The sequence below is a fragment of the Hetaerina americana genome, unplaced genomic scaffold, assembly GCF_022747635.1.
Source record: "Hetaerina americana unplaced genomic scaffold, ioHetAmer1.1.p SCAF_1, whole genome shotgun sequence".
Lineage (NCBI taxonomy): Eukaryota > Metazoa > Arthropoda > Insecta > Odonata > Calopterygidae > Hetaerina > Hetaerina americana.
Window position 1 is genome coordinate 121624703 of NW_027286069.1, and position 27888 is coordinate 121652590.

At 41.5% G+C, this 27888-nt stretch overlaps 1 protein-coding gene across 2 annotated transcripts in view; it reads left to right on the forward strand.

Annotated features, from left to right (window-relative positions):
• The window catches only part of LOC139687101 (GTP-binding protein drn-1), a 438774-nt gene that overhangs the window by 401469 nt on the left and 9417 nt on the right, over nucleotides 1-27888 (forward strand). For both annotated transcript variants that reach the window (XM_071584224.1, XM_071584215.1), the window contains exon 4: nucleotides 20144-20310. In XM_071584224.1, the coding sequence (XP_071440325.1) occupies nucleotides 20144-20310 (167 nt within the window). The remainder of the gene's footprint in view (nucleotides 1-20143; nucleotides 20311-27888) is intronic.

A 27888-nucleotide genomic window follows, 5' to 3' on the forward strand; every position in this document is an offset into this window, starting at 1 on the left:
TTAACGCTGTGTGAATGCCCTCGCTTTGTGTCTCCATATCTCTCGTTCCTCCTATTTCTCTCCAATTGGTTCTCATCCCATCCAACTTTCCTTTCCCAGGGAAGTGCAATGTGTGCGAGCCCTCAACGACTCGCATGCGCTGGGGACTAAGGCCTCATTGTCTCAGGTAGTTTATTTTTCTCAATATATGTTTAAAATATATTTTTCAAAGTTTTTTATCAGAGCGGCCAGGTTCTTCTCGTTCAAATATCTTTTTTCGGATTAAAAAGGGTTATCTACTCATGTGTAAGCATGTGCCAGTATAATGATTATCATGAGGCAGTAGTACTATGGTGAAATATGATAATTTTTCAATCTATCGTGCGTATATTACCCTAAAATTGTCAAAGAGACCTGCGAAAGTGGGTTGAAATAGTTTAAGAGAGCCTTAATGACCGGTGTTGTTCCTAAAAACCATGACAAATGTATATATAGTGAAGCAAAAAAGCTTCGGGGCTTAGTTTGAAGAGAGCTTACTTGAGGAGAAGGAAATGTGATAGAAATAATAGGAGACGATAACGGGAATAGGAAGCAGGGGCAACCAAGATACGCCTCTTCTATCTACATCTACATCTACTTAATACCCCGCAAGCCGCCGCAAGGGTGTGTGGCGGGGGGTGTTAGGACACCACCCGTAATTTAGAAAAGGAAAAAAAACCGCATGCAAGAACCACAAATTCATACATCCACAAAGAAAACATGGCATACATTCATGCAAGAACACTTACTCCCCACACACATGCAAACACTCAAACTACATCTTACATACACATGCACCTGAAAGTATACCTAACAGCTTTGCAGTGTTTAACTTTGCTCCGACTTGCAAATTCAATGTTTTCAATATTTCTAAAGTGACTTCGGTTTCTTACTATCATGATTTCCGATTGTTCGGGGAAAGAATGAGTATTTGTACCTATCTGTCCTGGAATCTATATACCTAAGGCTGATCTACCTAATTAGTGTGGGTCCATTATAATTCCTTCAAAGTCATAGTTAAACTCGTTTGTTCTGAACCTTTCTAAAATTCTAAGGCTCGCTTGTTCTCTTCGCACTTCAAGTGTTTCCCAGCCTAAATCCCCTAAGAGACCTGTCACACTTGTGTTCTTATCATAACAATTTCTAACGAATCTAGCGGATTTTCTCTGGACTTTATCTAATTCTTTTTGCCAAATTTTCTCCCACGGATCCCAAATACTTGCGGCATATTCCAAATGAGGTCTAACTAGAGCAAAATAACACCTCTCTTTAACTTTCTCATTACATTTCCCCATGAAAAGCCCATCATCAGCCCATATAGCCTCTTCCTCCCACATTTTCCTAAACATTTCAATAGTTCCGCGGGAATGTTATCAACCCCCACGGCCTTATTTAGCTTCATCTCACTTAATGAATCCGGTCGACCGTCCTTCTCGGACCGTCCTGCCTCCCTATGCCCGCTCGGCCTCGGATTCGGGGACCGGGTTGGTATATAGGTGGGATGACGCCTGAGAAAGGTCAGTCGGTCGAGATTCGGTAGAGTGGAAGGTATCTCCGTATCTCTCCTAGGGTCCGAGAAGGACGGTCGGCCGGATTGGATTCCGAGGGAACGTACCTCCAGGTCACGTTTCGTGACAATTCCTTTATTAGTAAAATATACAATTGTAATACTTCTGGGCAATTGAACACAATACCTCTGCCCTTGATAAAGCTGGCTACAACAGCTTGATTATCACAAAATACATTTACATATGTGTCAGGTTCGGCAATGCTTAAACCGTCATGTGCTGCCATAAGCGCAGCTATGGCTTCCGCCTCTAGTATTGGTTTCTCAGTCTCTTATGCCCAAATTTCCGTTGCATTTAATAGTGGTATTACCCAGGCGACCTGCCAGGGTGTCGCGTCTGAATATACATCTAACACATACTTAAAATTTAAGAATTCCCTGGGCGAGTGCCATATTCCTTCATCCCATAGGCGGGCTAACCACGTGGTGTCGCGTTGTGCTGTCTGGGTGATCAGGAGCAAAGGTAGACGAAGGAGGTAGACACACCATGAAATAAATCCCGCTGCTTTAGGGATATCGCGCGCGCGGATGCGTTTCACCACTTGTATGTTACATACTTGGATGTAGTCGACTCTACGTAGCGAATATCGGGTCAATTGCAAGGTCATGGCTATAGTATCGATTTTAACTCCCAAGTACTTAATCTTGGTTACTGGGGTCAAGCGACTTTTCTGAAAATTAATGTGAATTTTGCAAGTCCTCACGTAGAAACTCTACGACATTTAATATTTGATCCACGTTTTGTTCATCAAACAACAGCAACCAATCATCCAAATACGCGATGATAACTATGTGAAATGTTTGAAAAATTGCGTCTATCACCGCTCGCGCCCACCGCTGCATAATCGCGGGGGCAAGCGCGTGACCCATGGGCAGTCTTGTCCATACGTACGTGGTGCCACGGTGATAGACGCCATAATTGTGCCTATGTCAATTGGAATTTGCCAAAAGACGTCTTTCAGGTCAATTTTTACTAAGAGAGCTCCTGAAGGGAAAGCTTGGGCCGCGGATTAAAGAGTGAAACGTGGTGTGCGTATGCATCAAATTGCATAGTGTCCCGCGTTGATTGGCACCTGTAGGGGTATCGACCTGCCGGCGGGAACCAGGCCTCCTCCTCCTCGTCTTCTGCGTGTGGCGCCTCCTGTTCCTCTTCCTCCGGCTCCCTTTCGACATGCACCTCAGGCTGATACGGCAGCGCGTCCGCTGGGTCACTTGTACTATAGTCTAGGGTTCCCACCGGGCCCGGGATCCTCCATGCACTTACGTCAATCTCATCCTCACTGATTTCACTTTCTGTATCTTCTTCTTCTTCACTGTCTGTGTCGGGTGTATCCGCACTGGGGGGATCACTTACCGTTGAATCTGAGCTGGATGTTTCCCAATCTAATGGGGCTTCCGGCTCCCCGCTGTCCCTGAAGAGCAGGAACTCACCTAACGCCTGAAGCGTTGGAGCCAGGCCCCCAGGGCTGCCCCCAGCCTCAGGTGGTGTTGGCTGGGGCATGGACACTGTCTTAATTGTTGTATCTGGAGGCGGATCCACGGCGTCCCCCTCGGCGCCCTCTCCCGCGAAAGGGCTGCGCCGCTGGGGCGTAGGCAGCTTCTCCTGTGGCTCCGCCGTGGTTTGGCGGCGCCAGCATAATAATGGTGGGAGGCTGCGGTGGAATAGCGTTTGGGGGCTAACGCAGCAGGGCGTTTCCCGCCGTGTCCCCCATACGCATGGCCGCCTCCCAGCCGTGGGCTTGTACAATAGCTAGGACTCTAATCCTATTGTACACTACATACTTAGCCGTTTCAGGCAGTGTTAACCAGTCGGTGGCGATCCCCAGCATGGCATCGAGCTCGTGCAGATCCCTTTTGGTAAATCTTGGCGATCCCCGTGCGTTCTTCACCTGGTGACACAAGCGGAGTACCTCTTGGGAGTCCGCCGGTGGGTCGATCCACGTGGTGGGTCTTGGCTGCCTTAGGCCTGCAAACGTGAGCTCTTCCGGTGCTTGGAGATTAGGCGTTCCCGGTCGCGGCTGCTGTCCTGCTGGGGGTTGCGACATTTGCCACTGCTGCGTGGACTGTTGCAATTGATGGAGGCCTTGTCTTGTTTCCGTTATATTTTGTGACAACTCCGATAATCTCGTTGTCAATGCCAGTACCCATGCCGGCGGTTCGCTTTTTCCCATGCTTAGGACCGGCGATAATGTGGGTTGCGGCGGCGGTGACGAAGATCTTGGCGCTCGTGAGGTTGTCGGTAGCAGCTTATTTTTAGCACACGTGGGTCGCGCGTAGCGGGTTGGTCGCCCGCTCTATGTACGGCGCGGAAACGTGGTTATTGAAGCAGGAGGATAGACGTAGACTGGGGGCTTTTGAAATGTGGTTGTGGAGAAGAATGGAGAAGGTGAAATGGACAGAGAAGAAAACAAATGAGGAAGTACTTGGGATGTTGGGCGAAAAGAGGGGTTTGTTGGGAGAAATCCTATGGAGCAAGGAAAAGTGGATGAAGGGGGTACTGACCGGCAGTGGGATGTTGAAGACTGTAATAGAGGGGAGAATTTTAGGCAGACGAGGAAAGGGAAGGAACAGGGTTGGGATGTTGGACGGGATGAAGGGAGGAAGAAAGTACTCAGAGATGAAGAGGGACCTGATGAAGAGTGGAATGTTGTGTTTTGCTGGGGGTCACAAATTGTTGAATTAGTAATTTTTTCCATCCAAAAACCTACCTTAACCGGTAGATTACCTAATAATAATAATAATAATAATATATATATATATATATATATATATATATATTTGTATTAATTGATAATTATAAATTCCGATGTATATAATCTCTTTGACACTTTTAAGAAAACGATGTATACTATATACGACTCGTGCGTACTACAAATATTATCAGGCCTAGGAAACATCGCGGGAGACAAGTAACCAAGGTGATTCACGATGTATGCTTTCCTCTGACTTTCAAGTCCATTGCAATAGAAATCAAACCAATTCAAGGTAAAGATGAAGTCGAATGTTCATATTTCCAAATAAATTAACATTCTAATTTAATAATGAGATAAATTCATTTATCATCTAATGATTTAAAATTTCTGTTAAGGTACTTTGGATTTTGATAAAGTCAGATTAGATGAGGTACATTGTAGATATTCGTCAACAGGGTTAATAAATATTTCTCTTTGCCACTTTCGAAGAAGCATGTGGTATGCGGCAATATTCTCTTGAAGAGGAAATATTTTTAGTTATTTCTATGAAAGGGTACAATATTCCATTTCCAAATACTTGAGCAAGCTGCTTATAACAGATAGAATGGCAAATATAACTGGAATAGCATGGAGTAAGACGTTACCAACTAAGGGTTTACATCAACTCTCGAAGAATTAAAATTTTGGACGAAGCAGAAACTTCAGTTATCTGTTAGTGGTAATATTTTTGAAATGGAAATAATCGATTGTGGAAGAGATCAAAGGTTCTCCGGCGATAATGTCACCTGGAGCGTCGGCATAATCTGCTGACGAAATGCCGGTAAAGTACACTTTAAGTTCATATAGCGTTAAGTTATAATCAACCAGGGTTTCTTTGTCAACCCCGGAGGAGCACTCGACAAGCCGCTGGAGTTGAGCCCTTCAAGCTTGGCCAAAGTTAAGAGATAAAAGTTAAAGGCGAGGATATAAGGTGGAGAGCCTTACTTAGGAAACTCGCTGCCTTGCTTACTTGCGAGTGGCAGTAGATGGAGAAACATTAGCATAAGTGATGTCAAAAGAGGCAGTGGAAATACAAATCGTCTTAGCATAAACCGTAAACACAGTAATCAACCCGAAGGTTGGTTCAGTAGAATCTTAGCATAAGAACTCAAAATACTCGTACTTAGGAAAACATCGGAGAAAGGAATCAAGCACACATTAGTCGTCGAGTTTGCGAATAAGACGTTTGCTCGGGGCATTCAGTTTCGGTATCAAGACGTATTGAGAGCAGATTCAGCGGGTCCGAGACATTTGCGAGTATATTTGTTTGAATATGAAGGACATTAGACATCGAAGAGTAATGAGATCTCCTACGAACGATTTAAATAATTAATTTTAATCTTATGGAGACATAAGTCTATTTTTTTAGAGTATCACTGGTTGTGAAGTGGAAAAGCTTTGGTTTTTAGTTTATTGTCCAAAATTTATTCCCGCACTCTCTAAGTCATATAATGCCATGAAAACGTTCGGTTACAAGAGGTCCTCTTGCCTTTCTTCTTAGGGGCTCTGCATACTTGCATCTCTGAAGCAGAAAGGGAAGCTTGAAATATGGCGATTTTTTTTAATTTTGTAAAAATTTCTGCTGCAAGTTATTTTTTATGCTCACCTGTTAAACTTATATCGGGTGGATCCATCTCTGGCTTTATTTTTGGTGCTCGTCATGCATATGTGTTTTCTCTTTCCTATTCCCAATGTTTTTTGTGCATTCTGACTTAAGAAATTCTTACCTTGTACTTCACTCTTTCTTATTTCCCAGCATTTTTTGTGTTCTCCTTCCATTCCTTCGCGTGTCTTCTTTCTTACACCCATATTACTAGGCATTCTGAGACTTTCGTGACTGTTGACAGTAACCTTACATGTTGCAGAAATATGTATAAACTACTTCCTATATTTTGTGGTCGAATTTGGTTTTGTGAACGTTGTTTTAGTCATCCTTGCCGCATTTTTTCACACTCTGGTAGAGTCAGTCCCTATGGCTGAGCTTGTATTCTTCCAATTTTCATATCAGAGGTGAAATTTGTAATATATTCGAAGAAAGTTGCATGCTTAAATGCTAAGTAGTCTTTGGCATAGAGGAAATCAATAATTTGTTCTTCATAAGAACTCTTCACCATTACGTTCCAATGGTGAAGAATTCTTAAGCATTGCTATTCTCTTGCTATCTCGTATTTTCCATGATTTTTTAGTTTTGAGTTTCCATATAAACATTAATATTCATTGAAATTAATTGGCCAAATATTTATTAATTAGCTCATAAGTTCAGATATGCTGAACTTTGCATAACTTGTGTTCTACACAATTTAATTAGATACTGTCAATTATTTATATTATGCGATTAATTTCCAAACTATATTCCTTAAGGGTTGATTTTTTGTGGGTTCAATCGCTTTCACGACACTTCAAATGGAGTTCCCAAAGGCATTTCGACTTCATGATAAAATCGCTGATCACGGGCAAGAGATTAAACTTGGCCCTATCGAGCGGGCAGAAGCGGAAGAATTCCGGCGCAAGCACAGAATATCGCGAAAATCCAGCGATTTTCGCTTAGTGTCCATTAAAAATGTGAATAACTTCGACAAACGATGGAGGTGAAAGGCACCCTTCTAAAACACAAACAAGGGACACGTGGTAAACGGCTGTTATGGAAATGATCGCAGGAACATCGAGTGAAACCCTTCAAGGGTGATTAGACACGTTGAACTCCCTCTGATTGACGACCCGTGATCGATCTGCTGCACGGATTTGGGCAAAGTCCACCTGTGTAATCGCTGTGGGAAGACCAATCCATTACGGAATCTCATAACCTCTACGTCGTAACCCATGCGAAACCTAGCGGACAGGCGACATCCTGTTCCTATTATTGGAAATGATGGCAGATCATTTAAGCATGGAACTCATCGGTAAATTTCTTATCCAGAATTATTTTTTAAATTTCTTACCAATCAAGCGCATGATTAATTAGGTCTTGAAGAATTCAAAATTTCAGAGTTTAAGAGTACCCCTCGATAGCTTCACTGGCTAAAGCACTCGACCGGATATTGAGGGATCTGGGTTTAAATCCCGGTCAATGCGAATGATTTTCACACTCTGAAATTGTTGCATTGAAGTCATGAAGAGGCTAGGAAACGCGTCGTCGTGCCGTCGCTGAGTTGGCTGTGTCCATCCAAAACCCACCGTAATCGATAGAGTATCAATAATATTTCCAAACTGATCGATGAATCTGCCGTCACCCTTTAAGAGGTTTCGGCGTCTTGGGTGACATTTTAAAGGAAGGACTAGGGGAGGGAAAGATGCGACTAAGTGCGCCGAAGAGGGAGGGAAGGGCTACTGTGCATATGGCGTCATCTGCATGTATATTGATTTTTTCCAAATAAGAAAACGTGATGGGGTTGAGGGGTGATCGCTACGTGGTGATGCTTGGGGGTCTTGATGATTTGTGGCAAAGCGTGATATTATCACGATACGAGCATCGATTAATCCGAGAAGAAATATCTACATCAGTAATCTGCCCTTGCGAATGCTGGGTCAAGATCAATCTAAATCTGAGTTTTCGGGGAGTTTTAATATGTTATTAGGCATAATAAGCTCCTTTTTTGAGAGAAAAATAATACTTAAATGTTTCAATCAAATTAAATGTTTATAGTGGCACCATATAATAGGGGCGGTCAAATGAAAACGCAGTCTGCTCAAAGCTAGAAGTCAGGTTTTCACGTCTCAATACTGCTATCGCTGTGGGCTGAAGACTGCATTGTGACAATTCACGAGGAGCACGCAATTGTCGTTGGGTGGTTGTGTCCTTGTTGGTGCGCGGACTGATTGTTGTAGCGGGGGTTCGGTTTTCATTCGACTGCCCCTAGTAAATTTGCCACTATTTGATAGACGAAACTAAGACTCGTCGGCTGAAATGCCCCTTCTTCTTCCTTATCCTAATTATTTGGAACATCTTAGAATTAAAATTTCCTAATAATTTGAATCCCGGAAGATGGTAACTTATGGTTACTATTGCAAACGGTGAATAATGAGGGGCGAACATTGATCACGTCTTCATGTAGAGAGAATTAAAACTTATTTACATTATACACATGTAGGTTTATGTCTTCGGCTTTGAAATAAGTCAAGGTATAGAAAGAAAGAAAACACAGCAATTCCACATTTGCACTTTATTCAGACGACCATGGTTTTACCACTGCGTGGCATCTTCAGGTGGAGATGCCACTTGAAGATGCCACGTAGTGGTGAAACATTGGTCGTCTGAATAAAGTGTAAATGTGGAATTGCTGTGTTTTCTTTCTTTCTATACGATGGAAAAATTCCACAGAGTAACGGCTAAAACAGTATCTTATAATAAGTCAAGGTACTTGGACATTTAAGTATTTTTAATCATTTAAAAAATATTTAATATCTTCATTGAGAACAGATTTCATTGTACTACTACTAAATTACTACTACTACATTGTATATATTATTTTACTGCACTGCACACTGCATATGCTGCTTTAATGTTTTTAAATGTATTTTTATCGTCACTAAAAATTCAAGTTTGATAATGATATAAATGTTAAAATCACAGTCGGAATGAGGTAAAATTAAAATGTATTATATCTTGACCTCATGTTCTTATTACGTCATCTGATTTTGCATTCAATTTCTTTCTCATACTTTCTTCTGTAATTATTCAGCCACGTACTTTATATCTCGACAATTTCTCATTTTCATGTACTCTCACGCATACATGTCCATGTGCATGACGAATGATTTGCAGGACTAACAAGTTCATGCTGTATCGCGACACTTAACAGAAAAGGAGCCATTTCAAAGAGTTATCCGATAGAGAGAGGAGCGTTAAGCAGTGCAGCCTCCCATCTCCCCGGTGAGGCACTTCTTAACGCCGCGAAATGCGCCGAGGGAAAACTGGCAGTCCTGAATTCGGCAGTTTGGCCCACGCAATAGACGGGAACTTAGTGTTTGCAAAATGAAAACGACGGAGAAACTTCCCTTGTCCGTCCCAGCCAATGGACAATGGACCTCACTTTTCCCCAAAAGCACCCCTTCATCGATCGATGCATTGGACGGGAGCCACCATTCCCACCTTCTCCCGTCCGTCTCCTCTCTCCTCATGGAAGCGGAAATGGGTTTAAGAGAACCAAGTTTATCTTTCTCCCCAAAATCAGAAGAAGATTAGTGGCAGGGCTAGAGCGACAGCTCGGGAGATTGGTGGACCCGACACCAGGGGGCCCGAGGCCGGATTCACTTAACCGGGCGGCCGCCCCAGGAAGCCTCCAGGAAGCAATTCCGCGGTGATTGTTTTAAGGCAAGCCACAATGCTTAGAAAACTCTATCGAGAGAGTATTGGTTTTATTAGTTTTAAGGTAGAGATTCAAGGGTTTTGAACATGGCCAAAAAATAATCCCGGGGAAAGGCGAAAATCGAAGGCACAAATATTTATTGCATAAAATAAATCAATATGTTAAATCTCTGACGGAATTACCAGCAAATTTAATATTATATAGAGCAGCAGTATCACTAAAATGTCTGCCTCTGAAATTGCCATATTATTGATTGTAGTTGGCTCGCTTAGTATTTATCTTACGAATAATTCTGGTGTGATTTAAACATGCTATGCTCGGCTCTCTGACTCCTAGTGCAAGAGCTGCAAAAATAATATAAACTAAAAGAAAAATCTTTTAAAAATAACACGCGTAACTATAGAGTAGGAAGGTCTATTTTCTAATTCGATCTCGTAGCAGCAAATGCGCTGCACAACTCCTCATTAAGAATTATTCTTCTCAACGCACGGCTCAAATGGTGATGATGGTCTTTGTTTTGATATAATTGAATTAACACGAATGATAGGTTTGTCTCTTGTCGGAATCTCTCCCAATTGTTCCTGGATTGAAAAGCTAACAAATGCTGTATCGATGAAGTAAAAAAATTACTGTTCACGTTGCATTATTGTTTATATTCCTCAATGACGTGATAAAATCTCCTAGGAAATGGAGGTCCAGCATTTTTGGGAGCGTCATCAGTCGATTAACCTTTGTCATTGTATTATTAATTGAAAAAACATGTGTTCAAGCATTCCTCAGGTATAACAAGTACTAATGGTCATATTTATTGAAGATTATTAATACACGATAAGTTTGCGCATAATTATAAATGTAGCAGACTTCTGTCACCTGGGGAATGTCATCACAAGAGACAACAGATGCACCACTGCAGTGAAAAGGATAGCCTTGGCGAAGATGGCATCTGAAAATAAAAAAATATTTCAGGTAAAAAACAAATAATACTGGAAATTAGAAAATCATTTGCAAAAACGTTTATTTGGAATACATTGGTACGTAAACGTTTACATCAGATCTTCGCTATATCTATACCAATGATATGAATGCGAAACTTGGAATTTGAGAAAGAGGGAATAGGCTCGGTTGGAATCAATGAATATGTAGATTTGGAGAACGACAAGGAAGAGATGGACGGAAAAGGAGAATATAACATAGAAGTATGAAAGAGAAATTAACAAGGAAAGGGGTCTAGCGAAAGAGATGGAGAAAAGGAAAATGAAATTTGTTGGGCAAACGTCTGAGACATAATATCCTCCTGAAAATATAACGAAGGGGAAAGCAATAGGAAAAAAGAAAGAGGAAGGCCGAGAAATAAATGTATAGATGACATAAAAAGTACAATGGGAGTGGCAACATGCAATTAACTGAGAAGAATGGCAGTGGGGAGGGATGGAAGGAAGGGATTGGCAAAGGCATTGACAGGGCTCAGCCTTTAGAAGATTATTATGATGATGTTGATTATCAAGGCTCCAGTGGTGGCAATAGTTAACGCGAAGACTTCCACGCCGCGTGGACTGGGAGGGTTACATTCTGCCCTGTTTCACCGCAAGGGTTATTTCGGTTGACAACATACAAATCGCAGATAAGACCAGTTTTTATGGATAATTCGAGATATTTTCGCTTGCAGAACTAGAATGATTTCATGTCGTTTTAATAGGAATTCGAAGAGAAGGAAAATATCCATTTGATTTGTTACAAATTTAAGCGATGTTTTCATTGAGTAATCAATTTATAATTACATACAATGACAATTGATTTCATTTTTGCGTAGTTAAATTATATTGAGTTGATTAATTGTACTTTGATTTCGCTCCAAATAACAAATCCATTCAAATAATTTTACGCACGACTTTGATGTGAGTGTATGTAAACTTCATCCTTTGAATCAACATTTGTAATAAATGTCACACTTACATCCCACGAAAAACTAGTATATTATTGTAAGTAATATGATTAAAATTCATTTATTTTTATTTATCTAAGTATTTTTTACAATCCTCGCATGCTGTTTTTTTCTACGCAACTCCTTTAGGTTTTTAAATGCTCGCACTAATTGGCTCTTTTCCTCCAAGTACCAATTGCCATTTTTTCTCTAAGGACCCGCGTATTTATGAAATTCATGCGTTCGTTAATGCCTTCTTATCTTTTTCCATATAACTTTACTCGAGATTCTTGATTTGAGATCCCATCCATTTTAAATAGTCAAAGAACGCGAATAATATTACTGCGCCATTAAATGTCACCTTATATTTATCAAATCATTACTAATACCATAAAAAGTTGCGTCAACAAAGCATTATGGGTGGCTATTGAAAAAAAGAAAGATGGGGCTTTCCTTTCTATTCTCTCTGTTCTCCACGGTGTTTCATCGAGCTAATAGTATGTTTCTTTCAATTGGAACGGCAACGGTGTTATTTCCAGAAGCCGATTCGCAGCACGAAGGGCACCTGTGAATATAATCACGAAATTGTCGCTCGTATCTATTCTATAAGTGGAGTATGGAATAGATATTGCGTCAAAAATCAATTTTAAAGGTATTGAGTAAACATTCCTAGTAAAGGTAACCGATGCTTCCTCATCGTGGACCACAGTTGACGCAGTGGAAGGGCTTGGGATTTCCGATGATCCTTAATGCCTTAGTGGGACTTCATCCGTGGGAGTAGTGATGATAGCCCCCGGTTGGGTTATCCAAGCGAAACAGATTGAAGGTTGGGAGCATTCTACGCAGCATTCGTAACCGGGACGATTGCAAAAGCATATGGTTCCAATGAGGTGGACATTTGAGTGTGGCTGTCAAGTTAAAACGAGCTTGAGTGAGAAAAAAAGTAAAGAAAAAGAAGTAAAATTATTCAATGAAGCCTAATTATTTCAGTTAAAGCTCGTGTATATTTAACCAAGGATTAAAAATATATCTATTTAAAAATGGTGATGCAGCATGAAATATTGTCACAAATCCCCCAATACTCTTTATTTATATGCTTCACCTTTCAATCAATCTTTTCATATGTGTAAATAGCTTTCCTGTCTACCAAAACACATACATATATGACTATAAATGAAACATGAGTGACACCTTTCCACATGCGCCGGATGGGATATAATTGGCCAATCTCCTCTATCTTGTTTAATTTGTAATTTTACCCTCCCTTCAGGAATATTTCCATTTATGTCTCAGAAATCAAGAAAAAAGTTGAAGGTAACAGTCTGTTGTACTATTCTACTTTGACTTCTCCAAGGCTTTCGACGCCCTGCATCATCAACTCCTCCTTCATAAACTCAGCCAACAGTTCGGCATTCATGGTATGTTCCTTAGCCTTCTCTCTAGCTTTCTCACCCACAGAACCCAGCGTGTGATACTCTCGCATTCTTCCTCCTCTTGGTCTCCTGTCACGTCTGGGGTTCCCCAGGGCAGTGTCCTTGGGCCATATCTTTTCAATTTATTCGTTAATGATCTTCCATCCCGACTCTTTTCCTCCCACATCCATACACTTCTCTACGCTGATGATTGCAAGATCTACAAGCAAATTAATACCATTTCTGACTGTACTCACCTTCAACTTGCCTTGCATAAAATTTCCCTATGGTGTGATACTTGGAGGCTTGACTTAAACCCTGGAAAATGCAACATCATGACTCTTGCTCTGAAAAAAACCCCTGATGTTCAACTACTCAATTGATTAAACTCTCTTAAATAGAGTAACAACCATTAGAGACCTTGGCGTTTTAATTGACCAGAAACTAAACTACTCCGACCACATACAGACTATAAAAAATAAAGCAATGTCCCTACTAGGCCTTCTTTACCGCTTCACAGAAATTAAAGATCCAATTGCACTCCATTCGTACTTCTCAACAATTGTCCTTCCCATCATATCATATTGCTCCCCCATTTGGTCCACCTCATCCCCAACTAATCTTAAATCCCTTGATTGCATCTCTCACTTCTTTGCCAAAATAGTCAAACACCGAGTCCCACATTACCGCAATATGTCCTCAAATGCTGTTCTGTCTTCCCTATCCATTTCTAGTCCACAAAGCTGCAGACTTAAAGCTGATTTAAACCTCCTCCACAACACCCTAAACTCGGCTATTGATTGCCCTGAACTGCTATCTGTCTTCAACTTCAGGATACCAACCCGATCCACCCGCACCCACTCCCTACTCTATCTCTGCCTATTCCCAGAATATCTCTCACCAAGCGCTCACTGTTATTTCGCCTCTCCTCCCTTCTAAATTCACTCCCTCACACTGTCGACCCCTTTAACTTATCATGCAACAACTTCACCACCCAAGCTTTATCCCACCTTTCAGTAAATTAAAATTTTCCCCGGTCCATGCTTGGTTCTCGTTGTTATTGTAATGCTGTTATTGTCTTTTGTCCTCTTTCATGTTTGTTATATTTTTCGCTGTAAAATGGCGCTACTGCTGTATGTGAATAATGTTTTAAAATAAATAAATAAATATTCCGTTCGTGTCTTAATTACAGTGTACTACCTTGATCAAAAAGTTCCCGGAATAACCACCGTGTGGCGCTCCCATCGTTCCGATTTGAGTTCTGTTTTTTTTTGTTAAATTGGTACATCTGTTGTTGATATTCCCTTTAAATCTTAGTGTCATAACTTGACATTTGCAAAAGTTACGTAGCCAAGAGTACATCTATCTCTGTGTGTGTTGGCGATTTTTTACAATTGCAGAAATGGATTTAAATTTGCAACAACGAACTTGTATTAAATTTTGCGTAAAAAACGGATTTAGTGGCGCACGGACGTTGGAAATTTTGGAAAAGTGTTTCGGCAACGATTCTCTAAAAAAAACGGTCGTTTACCAGTGGCACGAGCGGTTCAGAAGTGGTCGTGAGTCAATCGAAGATGATGAACGCAGTGGCAGACCATCGACATCGAAAGTCGGTGAAAAAATTGATAAAGTAAAAGAAATGTTGGTCAATAACCGCAAATTAACCATCAGAGAAATAGCGGAGGACTTGAACATTGCCTATGGATCCGCCCAAGACATTGTGGTTAATGATTTGGGTTTCCGTCGTGTAGCAGCAAAGTTGGTGCCAAAAGACCTCAATTTCATGCAAAAAAGAGACCGTGTTGACGTCGCAAAAGACATGATTTGCGAGGCTGAATCCGATCCCACATTCATCAAAAGGATCATTACTGGAGACGAGACGTGGGTTTATGAGTACGACACGCAATCCAGACGTCAGGCAAGTGAATGGCGTTCACCAAATGAGCCGAGACCAAAAAAACCACGTCGTTTTCAGTCAAAAAAGAAGGCAATGCTGACGGTTTTCATGGCTTACAACGGTGTAGTGCATCATGAATTTTTGCCAGAAGGCCAGACAGTAAACAAAGAGTATTATTTGGGCGTTATGAGACGTTTGCGTGAAGCAATTCGCCGAAAGAGACCAGAAATGTGGGCAGAAAACTCGTGGATTTTGCACCACGATAACGCACCGTCGCACAGTGCTATCATTATTCGTAATTTTTTGACGAAAAATGCAACACATACCATCCAACAGCCACCGAATTCACCTGATTTGGCTCCCTGTGACTTCTTTCTGTTCAATCGAGTTAAAAAACCATTACGGGGAACGCGTTTTAGCAGCCGAGAGGAAGTAATGGAAAAATCGCAGGAAGCACTGATGGACATACCGAAAACCGAATATAAAAAATGTTTCGAGGATTGGATCAAGCGCTGGCATAAGTGTGTTGCAGTCGATGGGGATTACTTTGAAGGGGGACAATATAGATTTAGATGAGTAAACTTGTATTTTTAATTTTCTGAATAAATTCCGGGAAATTTTTGATCAAGGTAGTATTAATGAAGTAACTCCAATGTGAAATTTTTTCCACTTCCACAGTTTTCTTTGTGAAAAATCGCATTTTTTAAATAGTTGATGAACTTGATATTAATTTAATTTTCCACTTTCCTGATTTTTTAAGAGTAATTAAGTTTTAGGGTTCCCGGTCACGTTAAAGTTTGACCAGCTTATCCGTTGTCATTCGTAACAGTAATTAATTTCATTCGCGTTTGTCCCAGTTATAAGTCTAGCGAATTTGAAGAAGTGCGTGTATCATGCACGGAGAAAAATTAGCAGAATGTAATTCGTCGACGTGACAGGCAGACGAAACGTGGATACAGTGATGATGGTCGACTTATTTTTAGATAAGACGACGGTAAAATATGACCTAAAAATAAGCATTGGGCGAAACAAATATCCTGCGATAAAAGGGCCGGAGGCTAAAGAAATATAAATCGTAAACATTCCTATAATGCGTGGATGGCAATGCACTCCGAAAGGTGCGCGGACATACGGATTCGGAATTAAATTATGGGCCACATCAATATTAAAATCGTCGAAGGGAACGGGGAGAACCAGAGTAAAGGAGGAAATGTATGAAACAAATATGACCATTGCCAAAGAAATAAAGAGTTAGAAGCAGGGTTATTTTAGATTGTATATTAGGATTATTTAACTGCGTCAAAACAATCTATAATACTTCTTTTTTTCCATTATTAAAAATGTATCTTTGTCTTTACCCCCCGTTTTGAAAATGCATGGGCTCCAGTCATGCCAGACGGGACATTGAAATCACCACCGATGATAACGTCGCGATCAATCATTGTGTTGTGATAAGAAACCTTTGATTGGCTGATCTAATTCTATAATTAAATTACCTTTGTCGTCCGGCGGCCTATGGAATGTGCACTCTTTCGGAATTTGAATTGAATACCAAACGCTTTCCAAACCGTTACCTGGAATTACCTCAGCCCTGCTGCCGCAAGAAATTTTAATTGCAATAAAGACACCACCGCCGATTCTACTTACTCTGTCATATCTGTAAATGGAAAAGGTTTTGTGAATAATTTTACCGCCGGCAATATCAGTGGATAACCAGCTCTCTGTCTCTATAATTATATCAGCGCTTATGCTTTGAATAATTTGATGATATTCTGTGACTGCGTTTTTTAAACTTCAGCAATTTACTACCAATACAAATAATTTTCCCTTGAAATTACGGTTTTTTAAATTTGTAATAAGGATCGTCTTCTTATTAATATTGAGTTCCTTATAAAATTTCCGTCCGATGCTATCTGAATGGAGTTACATGAACTATTGTCAGCACTGAACCTCACTTCATTTAGAGCTACATAATTCGGAAGACTCACAGAAGACTTTAGAGGCCCCCTAATTGACCTACACGTTGACCTACACTAACTATGGTCACTCGTAAACCGACGGAAACACCGACACGTAACTCTTTCGGCAATTAATCCAACTTCATGAGGATACCATATATCTGCAGTATATTATAAATGAAGCCTAATAAGGAAAAAATAACATTTCTCTTTGACTTTTTCATCACATTTACCAAGTACTCTTCTAAAAAACCCAATTTTTTGTCAGCTTTTCCACATATGTGAGCGAAAAATTGGAGGAGGAAAATATCATAACAATTTTAAAATTGAGATACTCGACAGAGTGTAAATTTATCTTTTCTACACTTAATTTAAATGTAAATGACGCGCAACTCTTGTCACTCATTACATTTGGACCGTACAGAGCACAAATTTCCCATTGAAGAATGTCAGCAGCTTTGAAGTTTTTTTTTTTGACAGCATAAACCTCATCACTTAACGGACTTCACATTTGACGGGAATTTCAATCGTTCGTTTTGACTGGCCATTGTAAACAAACGACAAGAAGCCGCGCCTTCCATCCACTGCAGCTTGAGGCGTGTTGACCCCCTGTGCGCGTCAACACGGCGACCATTCGGCTTCCTATTCCACTAATTCTCACGCCAAACGGCGGTTACTTTACGGACAGCCCTCGTAGCATGAATTATACAGCCATCATTTAATGTAAAACACTTTCAAATCAGTGATTTAGGAGTGAATGAGATGATTCTATTTCAATGTATGCTAAGAGAATATGACCATGTCAATTTCATATTTCAAATTACGAATGCATTAGCTGGCTTTTCAAAGCTGATTCATCATTTTTTCAGACCCAAATGTGCTCCATGTCAGGTGCAAACTGTACGCATTCAATTCTAAAATTTTTTAAAAGAAACGAACAGCATTTTGAGACTTAAAAAAAAAACTTGAAGCGAACCGTTTCAAAACATTTGTTTTTTTAATTAAATTTTGTTTGGACTGAATCGCATTCTTCAGAAGGTTTCACGCTGTAAAAATTTCTCGTGTCACTGTTTTAACTATTTTTGCATTGAAAGGTTTGGCATGGCATAAATGGCATAACATGGCATAAAATGGCATAAAAAACGCATTATTCTTTCGTTTGAAATACTGCGTTCCGGGAACAAAAGTCAGCCACACCACAAGATAAATACGCAAATGCCGAGCAGAAAATTCGACTCGGACTCATTCTAATGCCCACGGAGGCGATATTTTTAACGAGATGCGGTGAAAGGCGTCCTAGAGTTCTTGAGCTGGCCTATGTCTTTCCTTCACCTTGCCCCAACCTGGGAAAAGGACCTTTTCTTTCCTCTGGACATCTTGAAGCATTGAGTGGTCCGCAGAGTGTCGGGAGGAGAGTGGAAGGAACTCCTAAAGAAGGCGTCGGATTCAGCGGAGAATTTGAATTCGGGGGAATATAGTCCTTGATTCAACTTAATTTTCTGGAGGGCAACATCGAATGAACTGACCGCTCTTTGAGGAATTAAATGTTTAATTTTGATTAAATTTAATGCCGAAATCACAACTCTTTCCATAATTGTTCGATTTTATTAACTCAGCGTGCTCTCGGCAAAAATTGCTGAGGGGTTTATGGTTCAGGGTTAAAATATACGTTTTCTTCACTATTTCAAAATGAATAGTAATTTAAAATCTAATAAATACAATATATAAAAGACAATGTACATTCATCATATTTCTCCAGACAAAGGTGACTGTTTCCTGCGTAACTTCACGGCAGGACTTTAATTCTGATGTCCATATTCAAAGAGTCAGTGATTTTCCACAGACTTCATTTTGCAGTAGAATGCGTTTCACTGACTTGCGGCATCATCAGGCACAAGTGACACGCACAGCTGTTGAATACATACCCAATCGGACAGAGGAGAGAGGGGGGGTGTTGAAGGTTGGGGGGGGGAGACGGGTATTGCTGGGACTTCAAAGTCGGTGGTCGTGGTTTTTTTGGTTGAAGGAAGAAAAAGAGGTCGTGGCGCCTTGGTTATGACCAAAGCATTGCATCTGGTCCTGGGTTTAATGGGGGGGGGGGACTAGGTGGATGGCTACTTAGAACCGTTGGATTTGTTGACCCTCGGGGAAGAGGGGTGGGTGGCTGCGTGGGGTCGGGGGATTTCTGGGAAGTGAAATTCTGTGGTTGAGGAAAGAGAAAACAAAACGGAAAGACGGTGTTGTTTGGGTGATGATAGGGTCTGGTCATGGCGTAGATGCGACCGAGTACCTTGAGCCGTTGGGGTCAATTTTTCGGAAAGGAGAGGGGAGGGATGGGCGTGTCATTACAAAGTGTTGTTGCATTGGGATCCGCCAAGTGCCTTAGAATCTCGATAAGCTCTAGAGCGTCCATTATCATTCCTTTAGGGAGGACATGTAGTATTTCTGGGACAAAATGGCTATTATGGTTGGAAACTAAGATGTGTTTTTAGCGAAGGGGGAATTGGGGTTTTGTTTTTTGTGACACCTGGTGTGTTATTTGATTCGTGTTTGATCATTCCTCCAAGCTTGACCGGCATGATATGTTTTGCAATTATCGCAATTATAAGTTTGTAGATGCCCGATTTATTAAAAGAAAGCCTGTTTACAAAAGTTTGGAGAGAGTGATGGGTGTGTAAAAGGCCGCTTTTGAGTGTAGTTGGTAGGCGATTTGATATTTTATGGGAGATGTCTCCGAGGAAAGGGATCGAACACCACTTGAGATCTTCAGAAGTGCAGGGCTGAAAATGCGGGATAAATTCGACCATTGTGGTCATTGCTTTCCGCTCTTTGTGGATTATTTTTCCGACCAGGTTTCGGTTGTGTTCATTGCTGGTATTTGAAATTGTTCCGAGTTCCTTAGTGAAATTCTTGGGGGAAAGGGGATGGTGATATTCATTCTGATTAATAAGTTTGGAATGACAAGCAGCACTTCTTTTCATGAATTGTTGCTTAACTTATTTAAAAATCCAGATTTCATTTTAATCGAAGCAGTATTTTAGCAAGCATTCTCTATATGTAATAACGGATTTTAGGGTAGGTAATCTTTAATTGTATAATTGTGGATAAATCTTTAGTGTTCATTAAACAAGTTACCGATTATCAGAAGAGTTCCAGTGGCAATCATTGTATTTCTCCACTTGGAATATATTTGTGAACTCTCTCTCTCCCCCCCCCCCCCCGCCGCATCTCGTGAACAGGTGGGATATCCCCAGGTGTCGTTCGTCCCCGGCCTCTATTATATTTCCGCGCCTCATTTCTCCTTCTCTCGCTCTCTCTGCCACCCCATTCAGGTGAGGGAGCAGAGAGCAGACGTGCTGGACATCCCAATCGTGCTGGCGGGGAACAAGGTGGACGCGGTGCGGGTCGGCGAGGCGGGGGGCGGCGGGAACGCGCACAAGAGGGCGGTCACGGCGGACGAGGTGGCCGAGTGGCTGACGTGCGAGATGCCCAACTTAAGGTGAGGGGCCTCAATGAATAGGTTTGCAAATATGTCCGACGGGCGGAGAGTGGAATTCATTGTGAATTGAGGAGTGTATATATGTTATTATCAGGTAATCTACCGGTTAAGGTAGGGTTTTGGATGGACACAGCAACTAAATAGATATTTTGTGACTCCTAACAAAACAAAAAAACCAGTATCCTACTCTACATCAGGTCCCTCTTCAGCTCTGAGTACTTTCTTCCTCCCTTCATCCCTCCAGTCTACGTCTATCCTCCTTATTCAATGACCATGTTTCCTCGCCGTACATCGGCTCCGTATCAAAGTTTTTTCGAGTCTTTTCTTAACAAACATACTCAACGTCCCTGTCATCAACTCCCTCCTCCTTGTGAAAGCCGCTATGCCTAGCGCCATTCTTCTCCTTACGTTTCTACTAATTTGACCGTGTTGGTCCAAAACACTGCCGAGATACGTAAACTGTTGCTCTAGTTTTTGCCCTCCCAATTTAAGGTTTAGATTAGCCTTTTTCTTTCTACAAAATCGCATAACCTCTGTTTTATTAAAATATTGTTTTTCATACCATATCTATCGCACTGAGTTTACAATTCACTCAGCAATGCTTTGCTGACTGAAAAACTAAAGCTTGGTCATCAGCAAACCTAACTGATTTTACGAATTCCCCGCCCACTTTCATTCCTACCTCGAGTACTTCCCATGCCTCTTTGATCATTTCCTCTGCATACAGGTTGAACAGCAACGGTGATAATGGGCAACCCTGCCTTACACTTCTCGATTCTATTCTATATTCTCCTCGAGTAGGATCCCATTACTGCAATGGCATCACGCGTACCTCTCCCCTTCCTAAACTCAAACTCATTATTCCTTTAGTAATCATTTGCACTACTCTCTATCCTTTTGTTTTTGATCCTGAGAACAACTTTAGCTGCGTGGGATATCAAACTTATTGTTTTGTAGTCCTCACATGATGTAGCCTTTACCTTTTTCGGAATAGGAACTAAAACTCATCTCACAAAGTCTTCCAGCCAGATTCCTTCCTCAAAGATACTACGAATCAGCCTATATAGACCATATTCCTCCCACATTTTCCTAAACATTTTAATAGTTCCGCAGGAATATTATCCATCCTCACGGCCTTATTTAGTTTCATATCCCTTAATGCCCTTCCTATCTCATCGTCGAGTATGCCTGGACCTAAGCTATTTTCCTCTACGTTATGTTCCTTTTCTATGTCTACCTTTGTTGTTCTAAGTTCTTTACTATACCAGACTTCTATATATTCCTTCCATCTCTCTTGGATCTTTCCTGCGTTAACAATTATCTTCCCGCCTTATCTCTAACTGCTATCATAGATCTTCCTATCTTACTTCCCGATAAAGATTTAACTTTGCTGTACAGCGCACCAATTTACCAGCGCCCTTCCTCTGCAGACTTTCCTTATCCTTGCACTGCGTCTTCCACCATGCTTCCTTTGCTTTATTTGTTGACCACCTCAATTTATTGTTTAATTCTTTGTACTTCATTTTTCCTTACTATCTACTTACATTCTTCCATTTTCTCCTGTCATCTATCTTTGAAATCATCTCGTCCGTGATCCATGGTTTCTTAGTCCTTTTCGCGTTAACGGTTCAAATAGTGCTTTTGTGACTTTAGATAACCATTTCTTGATCCTTTTCCATTTTTCTTCGATAGTACTTAGCTTTCTTTACCACCCGCCATGATTTCCTCTATAGCCTGTTGGTACTTGGTGTTAAAATCGATACTGTTGCTGTGACCCTTAGACTAATCAAGTACTCAATCCGCCCCGTCAGTTACATAATCGAAGTGGTCAAGCCCATCCGCGCTCGCGATATCCCCAAAGCAGCGGGATTTATTTCATGGTGTGTCTACATACTTCGTCTACCGTTGTTCCTGATCACTCAGACAGCGCAACGTGACACCACCTGGTTGACCCGTCTATGGGATGACGGATCCTGGCATGCGCCAAGGGAATTTCTAAACTACAAATATGTGATTGATGTATACTCTGACGCCACGCCATGGCAAGTGGCATGGGTAATCCCCATGACCAATGGAAATGGAAATATGGGCTCTAGAAACAGAGAGACCCATACTAGAGGCGGAAGCATTGGCGGCGTTGATGGCGGCGCACCACGCCATTAGCATAATGGAGCCAGATACCAATATAATCGTGTTTGGTGATAACCAAGCAGTTTTGTATTCCTTTTTTAAAGGCAGGGATATTGTTTTTACCTGTCCCGATATACTATACCTGTACATGAGTTTAATAAAAGAATTGTCACTTAACGTGACCTTACATCACCTCAGACCAGAATCCGGCCGACCGTCCTTCTCGCACCGTCCTGCCTCCCTATGCCCGCTCGGCCTCGGATTCGGGGTCCGGGCTGTTATATAGGTGGGATGAAGCCTGAAAGGGTCAGTTGATCGTGAATCTGAATAGTGAGTAGGAGGTGTCTCCTACTCTAGATCAGGTCCCTCTTCATCTCAGAGTACTTTCTTCCTACCTTCATCCCGTCCAACATCCCTATCCTGTTCCTTTCCTTTCCTCGTTTGCCCAGCAGTCTCCCCTCTATCACAATCTTCAACATCCCACTGCCGGTCAATACCCCCTTCAACCACTATTCCTGTCTCCATAGGATTGCTCCCAACAAACCCCTCTCTTCGCCCACCATACCAAGTATTTCCTCATTTGTTTTCTTCTCTGTCCATTTCACCTTCTCCATTCTTCTCCACACCACCATTTCAAAAGCCTCCAGTCTACATCTATCCTCCTGCTTCAATGACCATGTTTCCGCTCCGTACATAGCTACGCTCAATATCAAAGTATTTACGAGTCTTTTCTTAACATCCTTACTCAACGTCCCCGTCATCAACTCCCTCCTCCTTGTGAAAGCTTCTTTGCCTAGCGCAATTCTTCTCCTTACTTTGACCGTGTTGGTCCAAAACACTACCGAGATACGTAAACTGTTCTACCTGCTCTAGTTTTTGCCCACCTATTTTAATGTTAAGCTTAGCCTTTTTCTTTCTAGAAAATCGCATAACCTTTGTTTTATTAATAATGATTCTCATCCCATACCTGTCGCACTGAATTTCCAATTCACGCAGCAATGCTTGCAGCCCCTTGGCTGACTGACAAACTGAAGCTTGGTCATCAGCAAACCTAACTGATTTTACGAATTCCCCGCCCACTTTCATTCCTACCTCCTGTTCTTCCCATGGCTCTTTAATCATTTCCTCTGCATACAGGTTGAACAGTAACGGTGATAATGGGCAACCCTGCCTTACACCTCTTCCTAACACTGCCCATCCGTACTCCCCGTTCCCCACTCCCACCTGAGCAGTTTGAGACATGTACAGGTTGCGGATTAGCCTCCTTTCCCTCAAATCTATTCCTATTTTCTGCAATATACTCATTAGTTTTTCCCAATTCACCTTATCAAACGCTTTTTCGAAATCTACGAAACAGGCAAATACCTCCTGGTTGTGTTCTATATTCCCCTCGATTAATAATCTCATTACTGCAATGGCATCACGCGTACCTCTCCCCTTCCTAAACCCAAACTGATCATCCCCTAAGTAATCATTTGCCCTACTCTCTATCCTTTTGTTTATGATCCTGAGAACAACTTTAGCTGCGTGGGATATCAAACTAATTGTCCTGTAATCCTCACATGACGTGGCCTTTACCTTTTTCGGAATAGGAACTAAAACTGATCTCACGAAGTCTTCCGGCCAGATTCCCCCCTCATAAATACTACGGATCAGCCCATATAGCCTCTTCCTCCCACATTTTCCTAAGCATTTTAAAAGTTCCACGGGAATGTTATCCACCCCAACAACCTTATTTAGTTTCATCTCCCTTAATGTCCTTTCTATCTCATTGTCTTGTATGCCTGGACCTACGCTATCTTCCTCTACGTCATGTTCCTTTTCTATGTCTAACTTTGTTGGTCTAAGCTCTTTACTATACAGTTCTTCTGCATATTCCTTGCATCTCTCTTGGATCTTTCCTGTGTCCACTATTACCTTACCTGCCTTATCTCTAACTGCTATCGTTGATCTCCCTTTCTTACTTCCCGATAAAGATTTAACTTTGCTGTACAGCGCACCGATTTCACCCTTCCTCTGCAGACTTTCCATATCCTCGCACTGCGTCTTCCACCATGCTTCCTTTGCTTTATTTGTTGACCGCCTCAATTTATTGTTGAATTCTTTGTACTTCATTTTGACTAATTCTGTATTAACATTCTTCCATTTTCGCCGCCTATCGATCTTTGTAATCATCTCATCCGTGATCCATGGTTTCCTAGTCCTTTTAGCGTTAACGGTTCCAATAGTGGCTTTTGCGGCTTTAGAAAACCCTTTCTTGATACATTCCCATTTTTCTTCGATAGTACTTAGCTCTTTACCATCCTCCATGATTTTCTCTACCACCTGTTTGTATTCCTTCCTTTTCAAACCATTTAATGCTTCTACATTCCATTTTCTAACTCTCCGCCCCCGCCTTATCTTTTTGAAACGGACGCTACATTTCAGAACAACTAAGTTCTGGTCAGAGTCCGCATCCGCTCCCGGGAAGTTGTACGAATTTATCACACTGTTCCTAAATCTGTGTCTAACCAGGATATAATCTAGCTGTTACCTTTCTGAGTCTCCTGGCATTTTCCATGTATACCTGCGTCTTTTGTGGTGTCTAAACCAAGTGTTGGTGACTAAGCCCTGTCTCCTGCAGAACTCAACTGCTTTCTCCCCGCGGTCATTCCTCGTGCCTAATCCGTAGTCCCCGACCTCGTCACCATCTCTTCCTTCGCCTACCGTCGCATTCCAATCCCCCATCACTATCAAATTTTTCCCTGCATTTACATGATGGACTATACAGATCTTTTCGGTAGATTATCCTATAATATATATATATATATATATATATATATATATATATATATATATATATATATATATATATATATATATATATATATATCATAGGACAATCTACCGCTTAAGGTCGGTTTTTGGATGGACACAACTGCCAAATAAATATTTTGTGACTCCTAGCAAAACCAAAACACAATCCAGCAACCTACTTTACATTAGGTCCCTGTTCATCTCTGAGTATTGCCTTCCTCCTTTCATCCCGTCCAATATCCCTATCCTTTTCCTTCACTTTCCTCGTTTGCCTAACATTCTCCCCTCTATTACAGTCTTCAAAATCCCACTCCCGATCAATATGCCCTTCATCCACTTTTCCTGCCTCCATAGGATTGCTCCCAACAAACCCCTCTCTTCGCCCACCATACCAAGTACTTCCTCATTTGTTTTCTCATCGGTCCATTTCATATATATTTCACTTTTTGATTCAAGTCTCACGGACGTGAATAATAATGTATAATAATTCTGTGAGTCAGCTCTTCCTTGATAAAAGTGGCTACCGAATATTCGAAAAATGGTGAGTCTCTTTTACATTTTATATATATACTATATACACACACATGCACACCACCCCCTACCAACGTGTAACGTCTAAATTCCTAGCTTTGAGTCTCTGAAATCCTTCCTAATAACCTCTCCCACATCCTTCCTAATAACCTCTCCCAAGACCAACCTTTTTCAAATGCCTCTCCGTTACATTCAATCACCCCTAACCTAACCTAACCCAGCCGATCTCCTAAAATCAACGAATCCACTCATTTAATCGTCGCCCCGTCCCAAAACTACTCTCATGACTTGCGATAAACCAAGATGTAACATGTTTCGTATTTTTATAATACCGAAACCACTTCCCTCTCCCAACCGCTTTCTTACTCTCTCCCATCCATTCCCTTCGTCTCCTAAACCTCCAGCAATGCAGCTTTTCTCCACCACAAATTTATATTAAGATGAATAAGCACTGCGCTTCCTCCAAAAGTCTTCCCTGTCTACGATGATCCGAAGCTACCACAGCACTCTCTTTGACAATTCCTATAGTGTCTCCATTTTAACATCCATACCACCCTAAGATCCACCACTTAAGACGATAGAACAAGCGTACATATGGCTTTAAGACGCTTGTAATTACCCAGGGATTAATATTAGATACTGATCACTACACCCTCCAGAATTTTTCAATCTCCTCTCCTCTCCCAAACTTTCCATCCTTACCCTTTCTTCTACCCGCTCTACTCTCGTTCTCCATTCCTGTAAGTCCTTCTGTCCGCAGAAGACGGTGGTTGGGTCACCGAAAATCGCGGAATACGTGCGCGCCCTTCTCTATTTTCTTGTATAAGTCCATCTATATTTGTGTTGGCTGACGGTATCTCGCTCCCTCGTTTGATTCACTATTCACATCCATGGGACTGGGCGGGGAGGCGAGAAAATCCCGGGGTCTCCCTCTTGCCTCGGTGAGTTTCCACACGTGTGGTGAATGAATGAAAGCGTTAGAGGCACGTTCTCAGAAAAAAATGGAATGCGGAATTATTTCGATCGTGAGTTTCATTTGTCCACCGCATCCCACCCAACCTTCGTTCATTCCTCTCTCGGCATTTAATTAATTCTTGTCTGAATGCGGGCTTTGTTCTTTACCTAATAATTAATATTCAAAACTTTCCTTTGCATTATTTTTCTATTATTTTCCCGCTGAGGTTCATTATGAAAAGCCATCAATGTCTTGACTTCAAGGAAGTTATGATTATTATGAAAAACCTAGGCGCTTTGAACATCCTCCCACTTGAACGAGATCCAGCTCGCTAAGGTGCGACATCATCAGGAACCATAGAAAACGGGAACAGGAGAAGAATAGGAACCTTTTGAACCTATTGGCCCTTGAGTAAGGTGGACGGCACACATTTTAAAAATAAATGTAAATACTTGGGGAACTTTCATTCATGCCAAGTGTTCTACCTGTTAAGGGAAGATTTTGGACGGTTCCTGACGACTATTTACTTCTGTTTATCAAGAAAAATCCCTCTTGTTTTCTCTACGCTATCTTTCTCTTCACTTCTTCTCAAATTGTGCCTATTTTAATTCAGTCTATTCTCTCCCTTCCTCAACCTCGCTCACCCAACTTATTCTCCCTTTTATTGCGGCATTCAACATAACGCAACCACTTCATATTTCCCTCAACAACTTTCTCCACCTTTTGCAGAGTTCCCCCAGGCATCCGCTCTCTTCTCCAATTCTATTTTAAACTCTAGTGCTTTCTTAGACTCTCTGTCTACAAGGTGTGGCCCTAAAAATTAGTAATTTGATTTTTGGGCCCCCACTGCAGATGCTGGCTGGAGTGGGATGATTTGTGATGGGAAAGGTGATGAAAGGTGGGAAAGGTGAGAATGCTTGGGAAAGCAACGTGACCCACGTCAGTTAACTATGTGCACTTGCAATGTGCGGATTGATGCTTGACGACACCTCTGTTTGACGGTCATGTCATGAAATAATCATTTTGGAACACTGGATTATGCCAAAGTGATGCCTTTTACAGGAAGCATACCACAGCTGGCGGCGGAGGCACTGGCATTGGTGGGTCCATACATAAGGGTGCTCTAAATGAAGAATTTTAGCAATTTGTTCTTAGTTCTGTAATAA